Source organism: Oncorhynchus mykiss, chromosome 3 (genome assembly GCF_013265735.2).
Source record: "Oncorhynchus mykiss isolate Arlee chromosome 3, USDA_OmykA_1.1, whole genome shotgun sequence".
Taxonomy (NCBI): domain Eukaryota; kingdom Metazoa; phylum Chordata; class Actinopteri; order Salmoniformes; family Salmonidae; genus Oncorhynchus; species Oncorhynchus mykiss.
The window spans coordinates 56866950-56892385 of record NC_048567.1 but is presented as its reverse complement, the minus strand read 5'-3'; the positions used below and the strand labels follow the sequence as shown (position 1 = coordinate 56892385).

The 25436-nt window shown below is 43.0% G+C and overlaps 1 protein-coding gene across 1 annotated transcript in view; it reads left to right on the top strand.

The window, feature by feature from the left end:
• The window catches only part of LOC110520270 (protein disulfide-isomerase A5), a 50205-nt gene extending 25028 nt beyond the window's left edge, over positions 1-25177 (top strand). Inside the window, exons 9-17 of the mRNA XM_036974745.1 lie at positions 524-615; positions 2527-2598; positions 4091-4227; positions 6731-6798; positions 7935-8098; positions 8668-8798; positions 11250-11320; positions 20860-20994; positions 21152-25177. Coding sequence (XP_036830640.1) covers positions 524-615; positions 2527-2598; positions 4091-4227; positions 6731-6798; positions 7935-8098; positions 8668-8798; positions 11250-11320; positions 20860-20994; positions 21152-21223 — 942 coding nt within the window. The 3' untranslated portion in view covers positions 21224-25177. The remainder of the gene's footprint in view (positions 1-523; positions 616-2526; positions 2599-4090; positions 4228-6730; positions 6799-7934; positions 8099-8667; positions 8799-11249; positions 11321-20859; positions 20995-21151) is intronic.
• Positions 25178-25436: the final 259 nt, after the last annotated feature.

Sequence of the window (25436 nt, the reverse complement as noted above, 5' to 3'; positions counted from 1 at the left end):
AATCGATGCATTTAGCTCATGTACACATGTGGAGTGTTCTGTTTTGGCTGTGTGTGGTGTGCGAAAAGTGATTTTTGTTGCGCAAACAACGGTCAGCCAAGTCATCCGATCCAACACATTTTTCCCTAAATCCTCTTCCTACATCTGTGATGATAATTTCTCCTGAAGTTTATTTTAGTTCCTCATCAAGCTTGAGTATGTGCCAAGTCTTCATAAGAGTCCAAATTGAGTCGACACCCAAGTAATGAAACATTCACGTTATGAAGGCAGGGAACCTCACAGATTTGAACTAGATATGGCAGATGGGTTGCTTTGAGCTTTTTGAATTGCCCTTTGAAAGCTAACCTAGGTAGATTATTACCATGCATATTTCATTGTCCCCTTTCATCTAACATCTGGTTTTCAGGTGTCATTCTGTTTTACATGTTTTCCCCTCCTTTTTTGAATCCTCTTCATTTAGTGGAACTTTGTGTTTCTATGATGAATTAACTGTGTGCGCGCTCCCTGTGTGTCTGGTCTTTAGGTGCTGGCTGGGATGAACGTGCACCCAGCTGAGTTTGATGGCCTCAAGCAGGAGTACAATGTCAAGGGCTACCCGACCTTCTGCTACTTTGAGTGAGTCTCTCGCTATAGGCCACTGTAAATGCGCACACACCACAACTCAATCAGTCATACTGTTTCCATTAACAGGCAAGCCTAGTTGTGGTCTGGTCCTACCATTTGCTCTGACAATCGTCCCGTGGCTGAATCTAGTTGCCTACTCCGGAGTAAAGGCTTCAGAAATTCTCGCAGCAGGGAGGAGAGGGGGGGGCTTCAGAGGGTTCTTGCAGCAGCGGGGAGGGCTTCAGAGTGTTCTAGCAGTGGGGAATGTAGGTAGGATGGAGAGAAGGTAGAGGTGGTGGGTCTGTCTGTAGGCACTGGCAGACCTCACTCCCCCTTCCTTCCTTACAGGAGGCAAGTGTTGCTCCAGATGTTCTGAATCTGTTTATCACTTAAAAGTTTCTTTGCGGTTTTGGTTGGGTCTTAACGTATTCTGTTTGAAGCAGGCTCACAATGGGGGGCTGTGGCTGGCTGGGGAGGACATAGGCCTGGTGTCTAGTGGGTTCCTTGGCTGTTGGTTCAAAGATATCTGGGCATCTGAAGGAGGTTGGTCTGGGCTTTCTCTCTCCTCTGCATTGCATCAACGTCCCCAAGTCTCAGACGTCACACATCAGGGGGTCCTAGAAGTAACTGTCACGACAGACTCAAAGTGCGCTCAGTCTGACCCTAGATCACCTCTGTCAACTCAAACGGTCTCTTGTAAACAGTGTTTCTCTCAAGCCTCCAGCCCTAATCCTCTCCAATTTGGCGTTAGGCTCTCATCTCAGGCCAACCTCTACCTCCAGCCCAGCCTCAACACTTAGCAGCATTGTCCTCTCCGTGTTAAGTACTGTATCGTCTCTCTCTGTTAGCCCTTTAATTATTGATGGGCTAATTAAGCAGAGTCCTTGGCCCAGGGGGGAGGTGGGGCTAACAACCATACAGTACCATTGGTTACAGTAATAAGTTTCTCTCACTGATAAACATGAGTGCATTAGCCCAGGAACCAATCATTGCTGCTTCTAGAATTGTCTTTCAGTCTTGCTGTTCAAGCTCCTTTTCAAATACACCCACTCTGTACCGGAAAGAAAATGTATCTAAGGAGAGCAAGGGCACACAGTTAAACAGTTTGATAGCATTCTACCTGCAGGCTTTAAGTGTTTTCTAACTCGTTAGATAGCTGTATCATAATGCGTTATACCTGCATGTCCAGTGTTTCCAACAGTTTTGCTGAACTGAAACAAAGGTAAGCGTCCAAGCTCTCTCCCTCTGTGCCTCTTAAACTACGTGTGATGCGTGGCACTAATACTGTACGGCTGCTGTTTTGAATTTTACATTCCATTGGCCCGATGTTTACGGTTCCCTACAGATGAGCATGATCTGCAGGCATTCTGTTCAGCTGCAGCAGCTAGTGCTCCTCGCTCCCTACCCTCCGCTGCTGATTCATTTGTCTCAGGAGATCGGAAAGGATAAAGAAGCTGTTACATGAGGATCCGTTTCTGTGTGGGAAGACCCACATAGATATCCACACAATTGTAATTTTAGCTACTGTTTTTAGCTTATTTATAATACATGGTGAGGGGACAATGGACATGTACTTCTGCTCTTTTAACTAGTGGTACATTTAAGGAAGGGGTAAAACAATTCATGTTCAATTTAACTTGTCACAAAGCATTTACTTTCGACTTTCCACAAGTGACCCCGATCTCTCTGTATCTCACTGAAGAAACATGTCCTCTGGACATAAAATGCACTTTCCTAGAGGTCAACTCTTTCAGTGAAGTCAGTAGGTTACGTTGTAGTTTTTCCATCGTTCTTAGAACTTCTAGAAGCTGAACTCAGAATGTTGTGCAACACGCGTGACATGGATTAGTGGGTTTCCTAAATATAGTAATTATTCTGGGTGATACTGTACTGATGCCAGCAATGTTTTATATTCCTTTTTAGGAAGGGGAAGTTCCGGCACCACTATGAAAACTATGGGGGCACAGCCAAGGACATCACTGACTGGATGAAGAAGTGAGTTTAACTGTTTCCTTTCCTTCATCACTTCCCCTCATAAAATAGGGTCAGGAGGATTTACTGACCACGAGTTAGAGAGCTGGGAAAACTCTGGCATGTTTCTGTGTGGCTCAGTTGGTAGGAGCATGGTGTTAGCAACCCCTAGGCCAATGAAATGAGTATGTATACTTGCCGTACTGTAACTCTTTGGATAAAAGTATCTTGTAAGTGGCATATTACACCTGTACAGAGTTTATCAACCTACCCTGTGGTCTCACCCCTTTGTGGGGTGGCAGGTAGCCTAGTGGTTAGCGCGTTGGACTAGTAACTGGAAGGTTGCAAGATCGAATCCCAGAGCTGTTCTGCTGCCCGGACAAGGCACTTAACCCACTGTTCCTAGGCTGTCATTGAAAATAAGAATTTGTTCTTAACTGACATGCGTAGTTAAATCAAGGTAAAATAAATTAAATGTGCCCACTCACTCTGATCCCGGTTGGCTGTCACACTCGACTGTTCACCGTGCTCTAGTCTATTGAAAGGGCACAGAGCAGATTTCACAGCTATTGCAGGGAACAAAGACGGCGGAAACTGAGTCTCCAGTGGTTCTCGCAGGCAGATGCTTCAAGGCATGACAGCTTTCCTCTCCTTGGAGTACACTAACCACTTCAGAAACAATCCCACGGTATATACCCATACACACACCTGTACGTACACACTGTAGAAATGATCCTGACTCAGTCTTCCTCTAGGGTCCAGTATGACCTGCTAGGAGGTCTGTAGTACTAATAGTTAATGATCCAATATCCTTAGTGAACATTACATGCCTCTGTGGATGTCCTCACATCACCTCTGCAAGATGAGCTGAACCTGAATGGGCAGAGGAGAAAAACACTGCAGAGCTTGGTGCTTAGATTCCTCCATGGTGACATTATGGGCTGTCTGTCGTTATGAAAGGGGGCACGAACACCACACGCACACAAAGTGGTACTGCAGCAGGCATCAGTAGGCTAAGTAATAAGGAAGTGCACCTGATGTTGCCTAGAAACGAGCTGGACATCTGGCTATGAATGAGTACTGTGAATAGGTATGCACCTGCTGTGCACTTGAATATATTGGCGATGACATGCAGTACTCTGGAGCACACTGTCCAGGAGCTGTCAATCTGTAGCTGCATCCCATTTGCACATGAAAACAGATTCAACCTCCTAGGCTCATTTACACGTGCTGTAGACGGTTGTTAACACTCGTATGTCTTCTCCTGGACTCGTGGCTAGTAGGAGTAAAAGACTGTAAGAAGTGGTGTCTGTGTGCCTCCAAGGTCTTGGCTGTGCTAGGGAGGGCTCTGTCATATGGGTGTGACCACTACAGGCCAGATGTGTCTGACATGCCGTGAGGTGGAGTAGGCGCTACAGTACAGCTGGGCCTGCCTCTATTCATAAACATGTTTTAGCTCACTTCTCAGTTCTTTAAATCATTCTTTTCTCACTCCCACCCTCGCCTGTCTCTCCAGTCCCCAGCCCCCCCAGCCGAAGGTCCCAGAGGTCCAGTGGTCGGAGACTGACTCCCCTGTCTTTCACCTGACTGACGACTCCTTCGATGGGTTCCTGGCCGAACACCCGTCTGTCCTGATCATGTTCTACGCTCCATGTGAGTAGCCACACACACACACACACACACACACACTCAAAGTAACAGGTTATTATGACATCATACGCTTTACATAAGTTTCATCGTGTCATTGCTAGAGCTTATGCAACACATTGTAACAATAGCAAACACTTTGTAAAAGTGCCAAAGTTAAAATCTTCAGCTGTTTAGATTTCCATTGCGAAACATCCTCATACAAAACTCATCTGATCTGTGAGTAGAGAAGCAAGTAAACGTCAGGGGAATGATTTGACAGTTGAAAAGCAGTGATTGTCATGGCTCACTGTATAACTTCAAATATATGTAAATACTGTACATGCACATTTTAGAATGCAATAGTTGCACAACTGAATTGTGCATTGTTACACTCCGAATCTGCATGAAGATGCTCTCCCTGCCTAGTTAATGCACTATTTAAGGTTTTGAAAACAATCCACATGTCTTGTTTGACTCGAGCTCAACTAGTTCAAAATCAAAGGTTTTTCAGCACTTTCAAATCTTTCCCTCTTGTCTGCGGATGACCTCCTCCTGGCTGGTCCTCACTTAGGCCCTCTTTACTTTGCCTGTCAACCTGGTACCCACCCGTGGTGTGTATATAAAGGACCATGGCTCACTGGGGATAAAAGCCCCTTTTTTATATGGCTCCTTGTTATAACACAGAAAGGCCACTAGACCGACCCACCCTCGCCCCATGGTGCCCTGCCTCTCACAATGCACATCCTGGCTGTCACACTCCACTGGGAACTGCTGTGGCCACTCACTGAGATGCCCAAGCCAAGAGCAACCAACTGATATAAGCACATCAGGCAGACATTTCAGCTCTCTCAAACACACACAGGAGCCCCTCCTAGCAAGACCAAATGCATACACACAAACACACACTTGCCTGGAAGCAGTTTAATGGTCAAGCTGTCATAGTGAGATTAATGGCCTCATGGTCAAGAGCAACAGCGTTTGTCCAAACTCTTACGGAGTTTCCCTTGTCTGTGTGCATCTGCCGACGCAGGATGTATAGAGACCAAATTACTGGTTTGTCTGAATGGCCCTGGTGGATCCTCTCAAGCATGACGGATGCTGGTGATATATGTGGGCGTGTGTCTCAGACCTGTTCACACACACCAAGGTTAAAAACAGGATCTGGCCAAATTACCATCATCCACTAGTCTATTCAGACCAGTGATAGGAGGAAACATGGCCAGACACACACTGAGCCATACTCAGCAGAGCAGCCTTATTTTAATACCCAAGAAGTCTTTCTGTTCAACACTCCAAAAGGAAATGCACACTCCCCTGCTGTGAATCAACATTTCATGTAGCTTAGCCCTCCCCCAAAACTCCTCTCCTTTCCCAGACACTAAATGAAGGTGATGAAACCAGCAGAGGTGAGGTGATGCAGAAGATGAAGCAATAAAGCACTATTATTCTGTCTCCTGTTTTTAAACAACTTTTCTTTTAAGGTCAGAGGCAGTGCTTTCCTCCACAAATCCTGTCTGACAATTCTACAAAAGATTCAAATTAAACACTAAGTATTTTGCATGCAACAGTGTAATGTGGAGTTCAGATGTTACTGAGGACTGTTCCTTGCCATATTCAAAACGGCCATGTGCCAACTTAAGATCTAGCAGATGCATCCAGCCATGCACAGCAATGCTATTAGAAAACAAACACAGCATGCATTCTGCTCTTCAGAGCTTAGGCAATACAGGCCTTACAAAAACCTCTAGTGGATGCTGGTTACAAATATTGAGTTCAGAATCTGAACTTTTTTTCAGTTCTAAAAATAAGATGCTGAGCTCATCATTTTTTAATTTTTTTTTTAATTATTTTTTTTTTATATAAAAGCGCTGCATTTATTCATGATGCTGGAATTCAATGTTACAGCTGTGTTGACGAGCTTGCGCTGTGGGGAACATTAGTCCTATTATCCTCTCACGTCACTGGTCTCAGTTCCACTGTTTTCTCCCGTTACACTGGCTAGAGGTGATGAGGACAAAACCTTTCAATTCCTACAGCTACACCCTGCCATATGGATGGAGTCATGCCTATAGTTAGTGGACAGACATGACTATATCCTTCAGGCTTATACTTCAGGGAGTTAACTCACTCTGATAAATGTCTTACAATTTACTGTCCCTTCTAGGGAAATAACCCACTTGATTACGAGGTGAGAATGTTGCTCATTAGTTCTGCGTGTTGGTGTCTGACTTGTTAAGTAAACAAAGCACAAGTTGGGCAACATTAGGTGTTCTACATTTTTAATATAGTAAAACTGCCAATGGTAAGTTGAAAACAGGTGGGGGGGAGGAGAATTTTAATTGAATGTACTTGGATGAGGCCCTACTGAGAACATAGTGTTGCGAATGGCTTGATTCATTCAAGAGGCTCTTCTGTTTCTATTATAAGGCCACTTATAATGTGATTATGGGCATGTATGGTGAGAATCCCTAGCATTAAGTCATCCTCGCTCAGCTATTCATGTCTGTTTTTGTGTTTTGAACCGCAGGGTGTGGCCATTGTAAAAAGATGAAGCCAGAGTATGAGGAAGCCGCTGAATACCTCAAAGACACAAATGTAAGTACGATGGTGTATGTAACAGGGAAAGAGGGATACCTAGTCAGTTGTCCAACTGAAATGCTTCTTCTGCATTTAACCCTCTGAATCAGAGGGGTGCGGGGAGCTGCCTTAATTGACATCCACGTCTTCGGCGCCCGGTGAACACTGGGTTAGCTGCCTTGCTCAGGGGCAGAACACATTTTTACCTTGTCAGCTTGGGTATTCGATCCAGCAACCTTCCAGTTTCTGGCCCAACGCTCTAAAAACAGTGCTTGTGATGTGTGTATTTATATGTATGTGCATACTTCTGTTGAAGCCTTTCAACACCAATTTATTCCAAACCCCAGCTGTGAGATATTGCCTGAAGTGAACACCAGAACAGAGTTAAACCCTTCTACTTGGCTGGTGCTGTCAGAGCTCCTTATGTGTTTCTGATTAGCTGGGTGTGTCTGCCCTCTACACTCCCCAGCCCAGAGCCAGGGTCAGGCCAATACAAATCAGCAGAGAACGCATGGGGATTGGAACAATTATCTCTTCCATCCCCGATCTGCTGTGTTCCGCTCTTCTGCAACACTGCTGGATTTTGTATCAGCAATGGTCCACCACCCAATGGACATCCAGCCAACTTGACACAACTGTGGGAAGCATTGGGTTCCCCATGGGCCAGCATCCCTGTGGAATGCTTTCGACACCTTGTGGAGGCCATGCCCCAATGAAGTGACTGTTCTTGTGGCAAAGGGGGGGGGGGGGTGCAACTTTATATTAGGAAGGTGTTCAAATGTTTGGTATACTCAGTCAGTGTATGTATTTCTAGAAATGATGAGGTGTACTTTTCAGGGTTTATATTCAGCCTCTGAATTACCTCACTCTAGAAGGGTCAACCAGTTTTGGGGGGGGAATTTGTATCTGAGTAACAGTTTTTGGGCTTTTCTTGCCTCTACAATGATGTTCCAAAAGTATTTTGAACTTATTTTAATCTCGCCTGAGTTATTTGTGTGGCGTGAACTGCATGTGCTTACTTTTCTGTGAGTTTTTTTTTTTCTCCTCTGTTCTCACTGGGCTGAGTTGACCTTTAAGTGCTGTGATCCAGTCTGAACTAGCTGATCTATGTGGTGGTGTATCCTGATCTGACTCCTGCCCTTTTGTTGCTCCAGAGCCCTGGGGTTCTGGCAGCTGTGGACACCACCATTCACAAGGCGGTGGGAGACCGCTTCAAGATCTCCGGCTTCCCCACCGTCAAGTACTTTGAGAAGGGAGAGGAAAAGTTCACTCTACCCCACCTTAGGAGCAAGGACAAGATCATTGAATATCTACAGAAGTGAGCCATGTTCTTCTATAGTACTTTGTCCTTCCATAACCCAGGGTCAACATAAGCCTGGTCCAGATCTGTTTGTGCTATTTTGCCAATTCCTAGTAATATTCTCAGCACAAACTGATCTAGGACCAGGTCAACACACCAGTTCCAGATTAGTTTATGGAAAATGGGCTTAAACTGAGGCAGTTCTCAATTTCTGGAGTCAAGTGTTGGTGTGTCTCACCCCTTCATTGACTTGATGTAGTATGTTAGGATTCGGGCTGACACGTCACATTCTCTGCTGAGCTTAACTGGCTAGATATATGATGCCTGTTATCTCCAGTGGACTATGAAGTCTTGCGAGATCACGAGGATGTTAGATGGTGCAAATGAACAACAGTAAGCTGCTTTGAGGGTGCTTTACTATACTGCTAGATGCAGTGATGTAATGCTCATGTTTTGTATTGTTGGAACCCTCTGTTAAAACTATGAGATTTATTTTTTTCCTTCTATTAAGCTAGTGCTATCAAAAGTTGCTGAATGTCTTTTCTTTTCAAACTGATCCACAATTTTTCCATTGTTTGTGACCCCAGCCCCCAGGCGCCCCCTCCCCCAGAGCAGTCCTGGGAAGACAAGCCATCTGGTGTCAGCCATCTTGGAATGGAGGACTTCAGGGAAGTTTTGAAGAAGAAGAAGCATGCCCTCGTCATGTTCTACGCACCATGTAAGACGAATGTGACATTTGGAATAACTAGTCTCAGGCAGGGCTACCTCATCACGAGACAGTGAGTCCAAATCGTCTCTGCTACATTAGCATCCTGCTAGTGACGATGACACTGCACCGCTTGTTAGTGTCCGCTATAACAACATTTGATTGAACTTTTTACACTTTTTTTTGTTTTTAAATGATCTATGCTCCGTAAGGAACAAAAGGGTTTAAGGTTTTACACCACCAATACAATCATTCTAGACTTTTTCTTGCCAAGATCTGCCATCTGGTGGAAAATGACAATGCTCAGTATAGCCTTATAGTACCAATGGGGGGGAGTAGTAGACAGCATTGTCAGGCCAATACAGCATCTCATATCCTTTCAGTGGACTCGCACACCCTTCCTTCCCAAGTAATTCAGGACAGGTTCATGGGCTGTGCAGGCTGACAGTAAAGAAGCTCTGCAGTCCCTGTCTGATAAGAGACTTAAAAGACCACATCACTGCACCGCCCGTCTTCCTCTTAGTTAACATGAAACAAAACAACGCCTTTCAAAGAGGTTGTGAAGAGTGGAGACCCAGCAGAACACAGCAATAACAACCTGCTCTCTGTTTTTGTCCCTCTTCTCCTAATCCTCTTTGTAACAACCGCCTATTAGGGGCTTTGAGAGATCAAACTACTGACTTACACATGAAGACTGTCTAATCTAATGCCTTCAGACAATATGTAAATTGTTAGCTAAAGGAGGGCATCTGTTAATTGCAGCCTCCTCTTCGTCAGATCTTCTGAACTAAACTGCTACCTCTAACATGTATCAGAGCAACGCTACCTACTCCTATCCCCAGGAATTTCCTCCTAGTTATTTGTTGCAATTCAATAAATGCTTATTTGTATCATACCTTTTTAGGCTAAATACTGGAAATTATTTGTAAATAAGAAAGCATTAACATTTAACATTCTGCTTACACCAGAAAGCTACTGTATATTTCAATTGGACTTGTTGGGAATTGTCAGTTTAATATTTGAAGTGTAGAATCAAGATGGGATCGGACAAACTGGTATGTTATACCCTGCATGTATTGAAGAGACACAGCACATCGTTTTTACTACTATAGCTCTTACACCAATTACATAAGAAGATTCAACATATTTCACATTCAACAGAATGGGAAAATCAGAGCATAAGGCTTGCTGCAGCTCCCTGTGGTTCTATTGTTGAGTATCAATTATTACTGATGTGAAAGGGACTGAAATGACTGAAGGCCTTCTCATGGTGAAAAGGAGAGGGTTCTCATTTAATGTCTTTTTTTTTTGGTCCATTTTCAGCAGCAAAGCAAACTATCCAGAAGTATTCACTTACTTGGTAATCTTAGTCAGTGGCAGCAAAAGTGGTATCAGTAATCACTTTAAAAAAGAGTTCTTACAGTAGTTGACCCTAAGCAGGTAAAGCGTCTCTTGTGGATGTGCATCCCCTTGCTGAAAGTCAAGGGGGCAGTCATTATCTGACATATCCAGCATTCTTTAGTATAAAATGGTATTCCTGCCGTTCTGAGCCCTGGTAAATGTGGTCTGTCCCAAATGGCACCCTATTCCCTATATAGTGCACTACTTTTGACTAGGGCCCTATGAGCCAAAAGCAGTGTTTTATATAGGAGACAGGGTGCCATTTGGAACATAGCCAGGGAATTGTGGTCAATGAGGCAGGGCCCATCCTTAGCTCTGATGCTGGTCATCATCATAACAACAACAATAAGAAGTGGGGAAATTGGTTGTAAACAGTATTTTTTTGCACCATTATGTATTTTCAGTCATGGTCCATAAATGAGGAAGTGGAGAGTGTTGCACAATCCAGGCTTTGTTTACAGAACCCGAAACCTGAATGTATTTGTATCTTTCAAAATGTCATTCAACAAACCTTTTTAGTGAGTTAATGCTTGCGTCACCTTTTTTGCTAACCTTATCACTGGTGAACTGTGATGTCATTCTGTTAGATACGTGGGCAGCATGTCAAACAGACTGGTGTACCACACAGGAGGGCTGTAAATGTGCCTGTCCTGGTCTGTACAGTGACTAGAGGATGGGTGGCGCACACATGCATACCTTTTGTGTGGTGGAGTTCAGGGAGCCAGCCGGTGGCTGGGACAGATATGGATGGCCCGCGGAAAGCGGCAGGGAGGTTTCATTTATGACTCCAATAAAGGGATTTATATCTCCCTATAAAATACAAGTGAGCCATCACTAATGTGGGGTAATTCTGAAAGGGACAGGCTAGCCCGGGAGAGTGTTGGAGGGGGGGGGGTGTGTTTGAGTATGTGAGAGAGCATAATGATCACTAGGTTTTGTGTGTTTTGAATTACAATAAATCCTGTTGTCTTTATGTGGTATTAATGGTAGGTAGTTGGGGTGAGCCAAGGGTCAGTCTATTCTGTAATAACCTTGAGTGTGTCTCTCTCTGCTCCCTAACAGGGTGTCCCCACTGTAAGAACGCTGTCCCTCACTTCACCACAGCAGCAGATCTCTTTAAAGAGGACCGCAAGGTGAGCCTCCCTCCAACCCTCCTGAAATGTACACATTGTCTATTTTTCTTTATTCCTCTTCTGTCTCAATGTACCGTTGACCTTCATAAGCATTACTACTTTTAGATGCACTCTCTTGCTTGAACTTAAGTCAGATACTGTACTCCCTCTCTACCTCCAGCCTCAGTTAACCTCTGACTCCATCCTCTCAATCCATCTGACAGCCTCCCTCCTCCTTTAAGTCTATGTTCTGATTCCCTAACTCAGTCACTGTTTCCAGTTGTTAGCAAGACCCTATCTGACTCACCTCTGTGCACACACACTGTAACGTGAACTCGCTGAACAACAGGGAAGCGTGCTTTGCTGTACTCACAGTAAGCATTAATGATCATAACACTAACTGACCACAAACGGAAGCTAACGGGATCGATATGACAACAGCCAGTGACCGTGCAGGACTACAAATTCAAAACAGAAATCCCATAATTAAAATTCCTCGAACATACAAGTATTGCACACATTTTAAAGATACACTTCTTATTCATCCCACCAGTGTCCAATTTCAAATAGGCTTTACAGCGAAAGCACCACAAACGATTGTTAGTTCAGAGCCAAGTCACAGAAAAACACAGCCATTTTTCCAGCCAAAGAGTAGTCACAAAAATCAGAAATAGAGAGAATTAATCACTATCCTTTGCTGATCTTCATCAGATGACACTCATAGGACTTCATATTACACAATACATGTTTTGTTCGATAAAGTTCATATTTATATCAAATCTCAGTATACATTGGCGCGTTTATGTTCAGTAGTTCCATCTGATTTTGCGGCGAGCCACATCAATTTACAGAAATACTCATAATAAATGTTGATGAAAATACAGGTGTTTTGCATGGAACCTTAGATACACTTCTCCTTAACCTCTCTAGGGTAGAGGGCAGCATTTGTAATTTTGGATGAAAAGCATGCCCAAATTGAACCGCCTGCTACTTGGGCCCAGAATATATGATATGCATATAACTGGTAGATTTGGATAGAAAACACAAGTTTCCAAAACTGTTAAAATAGTGTCTGTGTATAACAGAACCTGAGAAATCCATTCAGAAAGTTTTTTTTTTTTTTTTTTTGTGTGTGTTGGTTTTGGAGTTTTCTATTCAATTACATTAGTATCCATTGACTTAGAACTAAATTTGCAGTTCATATGCCTTCCACTAGATGTCAACAGTCTTTAGAAATGGTTTCAGGCTTGTATTCTTCTAAATGAGGGAGTAAGACCAGTCTGAATGGGTGGACCCTTGTGTCACAGAGCTTTTTTCATGCGCAATCCCGCGAGTGTATTTCTTGTTTACCTTTTATATTAACGACGTTATTGTCCTGTTGAAATATTATAGATCATTTAGGCTAAAAACAACCTGAGGATTTGAATATAAACATTTACATGTCTCTATGAACTTTACGGATACAATTTGGATTTTTTTTGACTTCGTTTGAGCCTGTGGATTACTGAAAACGCGTGAACAAAACTAAGGTTTTTGGATATAAAGAGACTTTATCGAACAAAATGAGCATTTATTGAGTAAACAAATGTCTTCTGAGTGCCACCATATGAAGATCATCAAAGGTAAGGGATTAATTTTATCTCTATTTCTGAGTTTTTGTAACGCTTCTGCTTAGCTGGTTACTGTTTGTAATAATTTGTCAACTGGGCTATGTTCTGGGCTAGGTATGGTTTCGCCAAAAAGCATTTTATTAATCTGACACTATGGTTGGATTAACAAGAAGTTAACATATTTTACATAGGTTTAAAGATTATGTTTTCGGAATTTTTATAATGAGCATTTCTGTATTTGAATTTGGCGCTCTGCAATCTCACCGGATTTTGGCCAGATGGGACGCTAGCGTCCCACATGCCCTAGAGGTTAATGCAACCGCTGTGTCAGATTTCAAAAAAGCTTTACGGGAAAAAACAAACCATGCAATCTGAGTACGGTGCTCAGACCAAAAAATATCTGCCATATTGTGCAGTCAAAAGAAGTCAAATTACTTTATTTACTTTGATCTTCATCAAAATGCACTCCCAGGAATCCCAGTTCCAAATGTTTTGATAATGTCCATTTATGGCCAAAGAGCTTCTTTTGTTAGCGTGTTTGGTAACCAAAACTCATGAAGCGCTTTCACTAGGAGCAGACAATGTCAGAATTAGGTTAGTCTGTAGAAACAAGTCAAACGATGTATAGAATCAATCTTTAGGATGTTTTTAACATCTTCAATAATGTTCCAACTGGAGAATTCCTTTAGAAATGCAATGAAACGCGAGCTAACACTCTTGTGAACGAGTGTCACAAGCTTTTGGCACTCTGCCAGACCACTGACTCAAAGGGCCCTTATGAGCCCCTCTTTTACAGTAGAAGCCTCAAACAAGGTTCTGAAGACTGACATCTAGTTGAAGCCTTAGGAAGTGTAACATGACCAACATCCCACTATCTTCAATAGGGGCTGAGTTGAAAATTGACCAACCTCAGATTTCCCACTTCCTGGTTGGATGTTTTTCTCAGGTTTTTGCCTGCCATATGAGTTCTGTTGTACTCAGACATCATTCAAACAGTTTTAGAAACTTCAGTGTTTTCTATCCAAATATACTAATAATATGCATATATTAGCAACTGGAACTGAGTAGCAAGCAGTTTACTCTGGGCACCTTATTCATCCAAGCTACTCAATACTGCCCCCAGCCATAAGTATTTAGTGTTAAATTAAGCATAATGGTTGCGTCACTCAATCTGACTAAGCTCTTTTGGTATTTGGCTTGCGTAGTTTTCATTATTCACATTGTGGAAATAAATCTCTTAAGGTTTACTAAATCACTGATTGTAATGTAACTCTTTATTCTGGACTTAGGTGTTCATATTGTTATCAAGCAAATATTAGTTCTTGTTCAGAATGAGATCTGCACCCTCAGCCCAGAATGTGAATCTCTCTGCTGTGGATACGTGTGGCATTAAACGCACACCTAGGTCCAAGAATTTGTCTTTATTCTAGATTCACATGAATCACCATCTACTAGCTCTGTTTTATTGCCTAGATCCCAGTCACGGGGTGGGGCTGAAACAAGTCACTCTCTGTGCACTTCGTCACTGAGACTCTCCATAACGAGCCCAGAGCAGAGCGGGTGTCTAACGCTGCTTGGCTGAAGGATCTCTTATGTGTCAACTTGGAGTAAACACTTAAAACAGACTGTGTGCAGGTGTGGTGTAGTAACTATTACTGCCACTAAGCATTTGAGGCTGTGTATCCAGGGAGGGATGGCTGGTTGGTTGCTTGGTGTTGTGGTTGGGTGAGGAAGCAGGTGTTCCAATGCAACATACACAGGGGTACCTTCTCTTACTCCTCATGCACCTTCTCATCCCTTCACAGCACTGCTGCAAAGCGGTGTATTTTACAGTGAATGCTACAGAAGCAAACTCCTTCGTGGGCCACTCTTTTGACTGTGCGTTTGCTGGTGTGTCACTGCTGGCTGTTTTTAAGCTGGTTTAAAAACAGCCTCTACTACATCTTTGTTTATTGACAATCTGAGCTGGGTGTGATTTAACAAGCCACAGGAAGCATGCGTGCCTTTTGTTGCCTTTTCTTGTAGCCAGGTTTGGGCGGATTACTTGACGAATGTACTAGCCTAATCTAAAAGCCTACTTATATATATGTAGTATTTAAATAAACATTCCCATGTTCAATAGCCTAGAAGAAACAAAGAAACCTAGTCATTTTAACCTGGTAGTAATGCATTTAAGAATCCAATTTCAATAATTAAACTCCTATTTCCTTGGAAAGTATACTCAAACAGCATATGTTGGATATTAATTGCCTTTAGCAAGGCACTGCAGCTTTTCCTGGCTGATCCCCCTCGAACTTATCAGCAGCCCAAAGAATCTCCATTGATTGGAGGAGTATTAGTCTACTAGTGAATTTAACCAATATTTAAGATCCAGTTGCATTTTTTTCTATGAAAAGAACACTGAATATGACTGAGCTGCACAGGTAGGAAATACTACCTCTTCAGAGACACAACTGAACTTCAAGGAGTTGGTCTGATGGGGATCCATGATGTCATCGGCCTCCCCCTTTGCTTGAGGAGCAATAGAGAACAAAAGTGAAGCCCCCCCCACTTGTGCCATGTATTGACTTACATGATGATCCAATCATCTTAATACTTTAAGAGCCCACATTGACACCTGATGAGCCATCAGCGGGACAATTAGTCAATATCCCTCAATTGATGTTGGTCATCTGCTATTGTCTGCTTGATAAAGCAGCGTCTAGATTTAACAGAAGGCTGTTTCCAACGGGATCCATCCGTCTGGTATCTGCCCCCTAAAATTATTTTCCTTTTTATTGAATTGAGATTTATGATAGCCTGGAGGTTTTTATTCTAGTTGTATAGATATTGTGCTTGGCTGCCAAATGTATAGGTGTCCACATAATATTTAAATTGAGGAAGTGTGATCATAATGGTTGAATGATAGCACCGGCGGGGATGGCTGCCGCCTTATTGGCTCTTAACCAACCAGTGATTCAGTCAATAATTTGCCTTTGCCTTCTGCCCTGCTAGCTAACGTTCAATCGCTGGAAAATAAATGGGGCGAACTGAAAGCACGTATAAATTATTGACTGAATCACAATGGGACATTAACTGTAATATCTTATGTTTCACCGAGTCGTGGCTAAACGACGACATTAAGAACATACAGCTGGGCCTCCCAGGTGGCGCAGTGTACTGCAGCGCCAGTTGTTCCATCAGAGTCCCTGGGTTCGCGCCCATGCTCTGTCGTAACCGGCCGTGACCGGAAGGTCCGTGGGGCGACGCACAATTGGCCTAGCGTCGTCCGGGTTAGGGAGGGCTTGGTTGGTAGGGATGTCCTTGTCTCATCGCGCACCAGCGACTCCTGTGGCGTGTCCTGGGCGCAGTGTGCGCTAGCCAAGGTTGCCAGGTGCACGGTGTAGCCTCCAACACATTGCTGGCACTAAAACTGCACTCAATGAGCTGTATACTACCATAATCAAACAGGAAAACACTCATCCAGAGGCAGTGCTCCAAGTGGCCGGGGACTTTAATGCAGGGAAACTTGAATCCGTTTTTACCAAATTCCTATCAGCATGTTAAATGTGCAACCAGAGGGGGAAAAAAACTCTGGACCACCTTTACTCCACACACAGAGACACGTACAAAGCTCTCCCTCGCCCTGCATTTGGAAAATCTGACCATAATTATATTCTCCTTCTTACAAGCAAAAATTAAAGCAGGAAGCACCAGTGATTCAGTCAATTTAAAAAAAGTGGACAGATTAAGCAGATGTTAAGCTACAGGACTGTTGGCACACTGGCATATGTTCCGGCATTCTTCCGATGGCATTGAGGAGTACACCATATCAGTCATTGGCTTCATCGATAATGCATCGATGATGTCGTCACCACAGTAACTGTATGTACCAACCAAAAAACATTTATTACAGGCAACATCTGCACTGAGCTAAAGGCTAGAGCTGCTGCTTCTAACCCGGAAGCTTGTAAGAAATCCCGCTACGCCCTCAGACGAACCATCAAACAGGCAAAGCGTCACTACAGGACTAAGTTTGAGAAGTACTACACTGCCTCCGATGCTCGTCGGATGTGGCAGGGCTTGCAAACCATTACAGTCTAACAGACGAGCTAAACTACTTATGCGCTCACTTCAAGGCAAGTAACACTGAAACGTGCTTGAGAGGATCAGCTCTTCCGGATGACTGTGATCACGCTCTCTGCAGCCAATGTAAGACCATTGTAGGTCAACATTCGCAAGGCGGGGCCAGACGGATTACCATGACGTGTACTCTGAGCATGCATGGGTCCTCGGGTGTGTGTGTGCTCAGTCCCCCTCCTGTACTCCCTGTTCACTCATGACTGATCGACTCCCAACACCAAGTTTGCTAATGACACAAGTGGTAAGCCTGATCACCGACAACGATGAGACAGCCTATAGGGAGGAGGTCAGAAACCTGACCATGTGGTGCAAGGACAACCTCTCCCTCAACGTGATCACGACAAAGGAGATTGTGGACTACAGGAAAAGGAGGACCGAGCACGCCCCCATTCTCATTGACGGGGCTGTTGTGGAACCGGTTGAGAGCTTAAAGTTCCTTGCTGTCAACATCACGCACGTGACAAATATTTGATAATCATTATATTAGCGATCCACGGTAGACATCTCTCTTAATGAAAAGGCACCCCATCCCGCTGACGTGAGCTGCATTTTTGGATGATAAAGTAGTGAATTTGGAGTTTCTCTTCTCTGCAGATCGTCTCTGGTTGGATGGGGAGAGTCACACAGCTATTTTCAGGTCTCTCCAGAGATGTTCGTTCGGGTTCAAGTCCGGGCTCTGGCTGGGCCACTCAAGGACATTCAGAGACTAGTCCCGAAGCCACTCCTGCGTTGTCTAGGCTTTGTGCTTAGGATCCTTGTCCTGTTGGAAGGTGAACCTTCGCCCCAGTCTGAGGTTGTGAGCACTCCGGAGCAGGTTTTCATCAAGGATGGCTCTGTACTTTGCTTTGTTCATCTTTACCTCTATCCTGACTCGTCTCCCTGCCACTGAAAAACATATTCACACCACAATGCTGCCACCAAGATGCTTTCTCGTAGGGATGGTGCCAGGTTTTCTCAGATGTGATGCTTGGCGTCCAGGCCGAGTTCAATCTTGGTTCCATCAAACCAGAGAATCTTGTTTCTCATGGCCAGAGTCTTTAGGTGCCTTTTTGGCAAACTCCCAAGTCAGCTGTCATGTGACTTTTTGCTGAGGATTGGTTTCCGTCTGGCCACTACCAAAAAGGCCTGATGGGTGGCGTGCTGTAGTGATGGTTGTCCTTCTGGAAGCTTCTCCCATCTCCACAGAGGATCTCTGGAGCTTTGTCAGTGACCATCGGGTTCTTGTTCACCTCCCTGACCATGGCCCTTCTCCCCCAATTGCTCAGTTTGGCCAGGCGGCCACCTCTAGGGAGAATCTTGGTGGTTCTAAACTTCCATTTAAGAATGAAGGCCGCTGTGTTCTTGGGGAACTTCAATGCTGCAGTCATTTTTTTGTTACACTTCCCCAGCTCTGCCTCAACACAATCCTGTCTCTGAGCTCTACGGACAATTCCTTCCAAATCATGTCCAATCAATTGACTTTACCACAGATGGACTCCAGTCAATTTGTAGAAACATCTCAAGGATGATCAATGGAAACATTGATCATCCTTTTTGCAAAAACTGTCCTACCTATTGCAAGTCAAAATGATTGCAACTTGTCAAATTAGTTCCGCCTCAGCTAAACTAATGTTCAACATATTGGTCCTCAGGAGACGGCTGGTGATTACTTAATGGTGACAAGCGCAATGTGCTGCGTTGTCTTTGAGGCTGTCTATGTCCCAAATGGCACCACTATTCCCTGTGTAGTGCACCACTTGGCCAAATTTAGTGGACTGCATAGGGAATAGGGTGCCATTTGATCTATCCAAAAAGACAAGTGGAGGGGAAGGGGTGCACTGTATCAGAGATGGTATTTACGACTGTCCTGTTTCTTTCTGGCTGCGACAGCCAAGACACATCTCTTGTCGTTTTCAAGTAGGAGTGATTGCTTCATGGTCTAGCCTGATGGGGATGTGGTCTAGCTTGATAGGAGTGTAGTAGTAATTTTTTCTTAAAGGAACATTTCAGTTGTGTACAACTTAATGTTAGATGGTTCCGCACCCTGAAAGTAGTCTATGGGCCATAACTGTAGTCAACAGCTTTTTTTTTATTTTAAAGAAGCTAATGTTCATGTGTGGCCAAATCATGTGTTCTGGTGTAGTAGCCTATTTTGAATTATTTTATTTTTGTATAGTCTGGAGTAGGCTAATTAAGCTTTATCATTTTGGAAATGTAATTAAATGCACTTTAGGGAAAGCTTAGCTTCCCCTAACCTTATTGACAAGCCTATGCTCCCATGCATGCGGAAGCTTTTATTACTCACACATTCTTACACACACGGCACGGCCTCTACTCTAATAGCCTACAGCTGCTCGCTCTGTGCCCTTCTCTCTCTCTCTCCCTTTTTTGTAATGGCTCTGGGTTTGATAAAATAGTAAAAAAAATTGCTTTTTTTTGTATAGTTTTGTTGGGATTACCGTGACAGGGAATTTGGCTGCAGTCGTGACTGCCGGCGTGGCTGTAATGCGTCACTGCAACAGCTCTAGTCCAGACTGAGGAGAAATCCACGCACAATGCTGGTCAGCCAGATCTGAACACAATCCGACCACAACCGGACTTTCGTACGTTTTTAGACCGGTCTTTTCGAAGCGATCTTCGTATTCTGATATCAGAAGTCGCATGTAAGTTTAGACAGCCAGAGAGGGAGAAACTAGCCAAACTGAATTGCAAACTCATTTAGCAAGCTTAATTCTGTAATTGTAATTCCATTGTGCATTGATTAGAATTCTCCCACTTGTTACACATGGAGCCTCTAACTAGTGACTCTGACAATAACAAGCTACGTGTGTGAAATGTGTCTAGGCTACTAGTGCATCTTTTCTATAGTGTGCTTAATGATAGACCATTACATCAAGCTTAATGATAGACCATTACATCAAGCTTAATGATGGACCATTACATTCAAATGATCTGTCACAGATCGTTTCATAAAATGTTAGATAAAGCCTGGAAAAAAAAAATATATATATATATATATGCCGGGAAGCAGGTGCAGAAGTAATAATTTCACGGTAAGGTCTACCTGTTGTATTCGGCGCATGTGACAAATTAAATTTGATTTGAGAATGGGAGTTTAATAATGAACCAATACAGATGAACAAAATGAAGCGTTCTGAACGTGAGAGAACATTGACTAATACTACTAATGACTAATACTACTGAGAACCAAATAAAGGGAGAGTAATCAGGGGGAAGTCCAGGTGTGCTTAATTTGGGTTGCCAGGACCGGTGGTTAGTAGACCGGTGACGTCGAGTGCCGGAGGGAGGAAGGAGTATGCGTGACAAAGCATTACATTTATTTATTTTTAATTCTCAAATGAATACTCTCCCAAGTAATCGAATATTAACGTATGTTCAGATATTTGAATAACTGTGCCGTGATAACAAAACTGTTTGCATAACTTATTTGTTGTTTTTTAGTTCCGAACAGACAAGGCAGTTTCACCACTATGGATTCCAGCTTTAAACGGCCACTACAAACTGACACCACAGCTAGCTCAAAATCAATGGGAGGGATAGGGGCAACTGAGCAGGTGAAGTTCATCTAACTGGGAACCTGGCAGGCTCAGTTTGGGAATGTGGAGGGAATCAATGTGGATGCAGAACAGCTCAGTGCCAAAGTAGCCTTGTTGAAAGCATATACTTGAAATGTCTACTTGTTGTGCATAACTTTACAGTATTCTGCAACATGCACACATTTGGTTCTTATGTAGCTGACCATTTTGGAAGTTGTGGTTGCTGTTACATATTGCTTTCTGTGTATGACCATATGTTGAAGCTAAGCTTCTACCTGCTTTATACCCCCAGATAGCCTATGTTGCCGTGGACTGCACTAAAGGACAGAACCAGGAGCTGTGCAAGCAGGAGAGTGTGGAAGGCTACCCCACCTTCAACTACTACAACTATGGCAAGTTTGCAGAAAAATACAACGGAGACCGAGGGGTAAGCGACACTGATCTTTAGTCTTAGTTATGTTCATTTATGCACTGTATCCTTGTTACCGTTGAAGATAATATTTCACTATGTACTGTATTTACACCATTAACCTATACTAAGTTATTATATTTATCACAGGCCTCTTCTCTCTTCCTCTCCCTAGGAGGCAGGATTTATAGGTTTCATGCGCAGCCTGCGGGGGCGGGACCAGGGCAAGAGGAAAGAGGAGCTTTAAGGCAGGGTGTGGAGAGGGGGAGGAGCCTGTCGTTGCACTGTGACCGTGGCAGGGGCCTCTTAGCACTGACATCACGTGATGTCGTCATGACGTGTAATCACGGGGTGGAGACTTGAGAACCTCAGAGTTTCAGGGGAGATGCTATATGAACACGCCGGGTACCTAAATTGATGACATGTTGCGCAGCTGGGAGACTCATGGATTCTGTTCAGTCAGTCGTCCTGGTGAGCCCTTCCCAGCTAGCTAGTTCATGCGGGAAACAGCAGCATGGCGCTAGTTTATTTTTTTTATTTTTACAGAAAGTGATGTGTAATTTGATGGGCAAGGGAGAAATAACTTGTAGTATTGGTCACACTCTAGATGTTACCATGACATGCCTATTAGCTAACGTAATGACAAGCCTGTGTGAATGACCAGTGCAACGATGTTGTCGGTGCTTCCCACTGAGCAGCATTTGCTTCACCGGCAGCTGTATCATATGCTGTATCAGCTAATGTAGCCAATTTGTTCCATCCCACTTGAGTAGGATAGCAGCCTACACGAGAAATAACTTGTAATATTAGTAGCAGAAACTGGAACCAAAATAATTTAGGTCTGAACAGAACAATTTTTTTTCTTCATTTTATTCCACTGTTCCGACCAGCAAAAGTTCTGAACCGTTTCGAACCCCAAAAAAGTAGAGGTTTATTTCGTGTTTTTTTTTTTTTTTTTAATTAACATTTAGCTCAACATTAAGTTACTTCACCAATGGATAAAGCAGTATGGTGCAGGCAAGCTATGTACATGCTTTGGACAAAGTGTAGTGTAGAGTGACATGCGACTGAATTTTTGCAGGTGAGGAGAGCGCTGGGCATTTTGTTACGGAGGAGTGGCTTCTATGAAGGATCTCTGAAAGTCTCTGAACTTTAGAGTTGGCTTAACTAACGTTGGACCAGAGCTAGCCCTTGATCATGACTCTCAGTTCCATTACACATAATGCCATCTAGAGTTTGAGAGCTAGACCAGACCTAACTGGGAAGGATTTTCAGCAGGCAGACACTGGAATCATTTCTGAGTGACAGTGAGGGCAACACCACACGAGCCACAGTGTTGACTTCGCTCCCGCTTGCTGAGCACCTCTGTCCTACAGTCAGGAGAGGGAAATAACTAGATAGCTGTCATCTTGTTCTGATATCGGTTGCACATTTATTGTGGTGATGTTCACAGAAAATTTACAATTACGGCATTATCTACATTGTTACCCCGATTTTAAAAAACAAAGAATTACTTTGATAAAAACAGTGATTCTGAAATTCGGGAGACAAATTTCAAATTCTCGTTGAAGTTTCTAGACGCAAGCATAAACTAGTTAGCTGGGGAGGGCTCACTAGTACGACTGACTGGACTGACTGAACTGAATCCATTCGTCGACACTCAACTCTCGTTGCACCACATATGTCATACATTTTGGGCACCAGGCGTGTCCATATAGCCTCTCCCAGAACACAGCTATTTTTTTAGCGATCATGTTTGTAATGCCAGTGGCCACTTTCTTTTTTTACATTTTGATGGAATGATAAAAAAATCAAAAACAGAACCAGAAAGAAATCAGCAGGAAAATTTTGCCCAAATACCGTGACTGCATTTGTGGAAAGCTACACCTTACTGCAGGGTATCCCAAACTCAGTCCTCAGTCCAAACCGAGTTTGGGAAACACTGCCTTACTGTATCTATGCAATACCAGACTCTCCCTTCCCACTCCTGAGAATCTGTGATTTGGTGGGCTAGCTGAGCTGTGGTTGTGTTGCATGTGCCACCTACAGCCAGCTACAAGGATCACTACACTACTGTCCTATCCACCTTGGTTTGTTGCCCTGAAGAGGAATACGATCTTCCAATATTACGGTTTCAATATTTTTGTACCGACCGGTCTGTCATGTTAGGTCTTGGTTTGTTTCAGGAGGACAATGATCTATTAACTGAAAACTGTGGCCTTAAATATATGTACGGAAGTTAATCACTCATCTGAGTCAGAAGGATAGTTGTGAATGATCATAGGCTCTTAAACATAGCAGAGCTCTTGTAGTGGTGCTTTGAGGCCTGGTGCTTCCATTCTGCCATGTCCCATGGTTGACTTGGCAACACAAGTAAATCAAATCTGACAGGAACGTAAAGTGCCAAATAAATCAGAATTATTGTTACTGTACATTTCATTTCCAGACAATGATTTACAGAATCCTCCTGTTGTAGTGATATGCCTAGTATTACCGCTTTATAATAGTCCTGCATTACTCTAGTGTATTCCATCAAAAACAGAGGCTTTAGAAAAGCTATGGACCAAATATGGTCGTTAATGTGCCGTCTCCTATTGAACATGACTTTTTTGCTCCATCCTTAAAATGTTTTCTGGAACAAGACACTGTCCCAGTCCATCTTTTCCTCCTTTTGTTTGGTTAGCAGTCAGAACCATTCAACTCAATATCAGTAGGCATATGGGAATATGAATATAGTCTAGAACCATTTTTTTTATATTCTTGGGACTGATTTAGACCTGGGACAGCAGGTGGGGGCAATTCATTATCAGTTAGAACCGAACGAGCAGAAGCTGCACCTCCGTAGAATAAAATTCCATGATCCAAGATGCAGAATGCCTCTGTATGACTGTCTCTGTGCCCTGGTCTGGGAAATGTTATCCCTTATGTCCCAACACATCCAACTGGATGACTTCAGATTTCACAATAGCGCAGAGATGTGAGAAAGTCGACGGACCCCCTTAACACTCGGCACTATCATCAATACTGGAGCCATTACCATTACCTTCGTGGCAACTTTAATGCTGTGTTTTCAACTCCCCTGCTTAGGCCGCTATAAATATTTAAAGGCCTATCTGTAGCTGAACTTGTGTTTCAATATTCAGGAGTTTGGCTCCTTTCATTATTGAGTAAGGTTCTCAGGATAGCAAAAACACAATTAAAGGGAACTAGCTTGTTTGTATTGCAGTTGAATGGTTTTGAGTTCTAGAGTTGCCAAATTAAAATACCTGTTTACATTTGTCTTGTTTGAAAAGTAACATTTTTATAGATTTAAAATGGTCAGGAAGTATTAAATAAAACATTTGGTGCACACACACACTCCCTGAGCTTGGCAGTATCATTGATACCGGATCATTACCATTATCTTTGGCAACATTAATGCTGTATGTTTTCAACTCATCTGCTTAAGCCGCCATAAATATTTAAAGGCCTATCTGTAGCTGAACTTGTATTATTCAGGAGTTTGGGTCCTTTCATTATTGAATAAGGTTCTCAGGGATAGTGAAAACAAAGGGAACTAGCTTGTTTGCATTGCAGTTGGAAGGTTTTGTGCTCTAGAGTCGCCACATTTAAAAGAACTGTTTACATTTGTCTTGTATGAAAAATGAAATGTATAGATTTAAAATGGTCGTTTACATTTCCTGTGCTGAATCATGGCAGGAAGTATTAAAAAAAAAAAAAAACATGGTCCATATGGGGGTTAATGAACTAATACATTGTTTGGTATTCTAAATTGGCTACTTCCAAATTAGGTCCGTTTGGAATGACTGCTGACTGACAGAACAAGATCTCCATTTAATGTTACCATTACATTTCTGCAACATGCAAAACTAACTGCATCACAGAGTGTTGGAATACTGCTTTACTGCTGTTTTTAGATGTTCTGTTATTTTTCTGTTGATCATTTTCTTTGTCTCCTTTCACTATTGTTTCTTCATCACATGGCCTCAGTTCTAGCAAATGGTTGAAGACTTTACATAAACTTTCATAAAGACAACCTTTTGTCTTATCCCAAAGCACTTCGTATTGTGTATAAACTGTCACACCTATGCCAAGAAGTCATTGTTGCAATTTGTTGATTTTCTGTGCCCAGCCATATGTACAGTTTTGCACCTTTTGAATAAGGACTTTGCAAAAAATAAAAACTCAAACATTTCCAAGACATGTTCTCGATGGCCTTTCTCATTCTCGATTTATATTGTTGTCAATCTCTTAATTTTCATTATAATGCAATAGCGACGTATTTGTTTACTTATAGATTATTTGAAACTGAGCCAATAAACTGAGTGAAGAATACCATGTAACATAAAATCAGAGCCAAAGATGGTGAGAGCTTGGGATTTTGTGTGTCCAACCTTTGTTCCAGTATGTTCAACCTATGTCCTGTGAGCTCCTACATACCGAGTGCAGCTGAGCTCTTT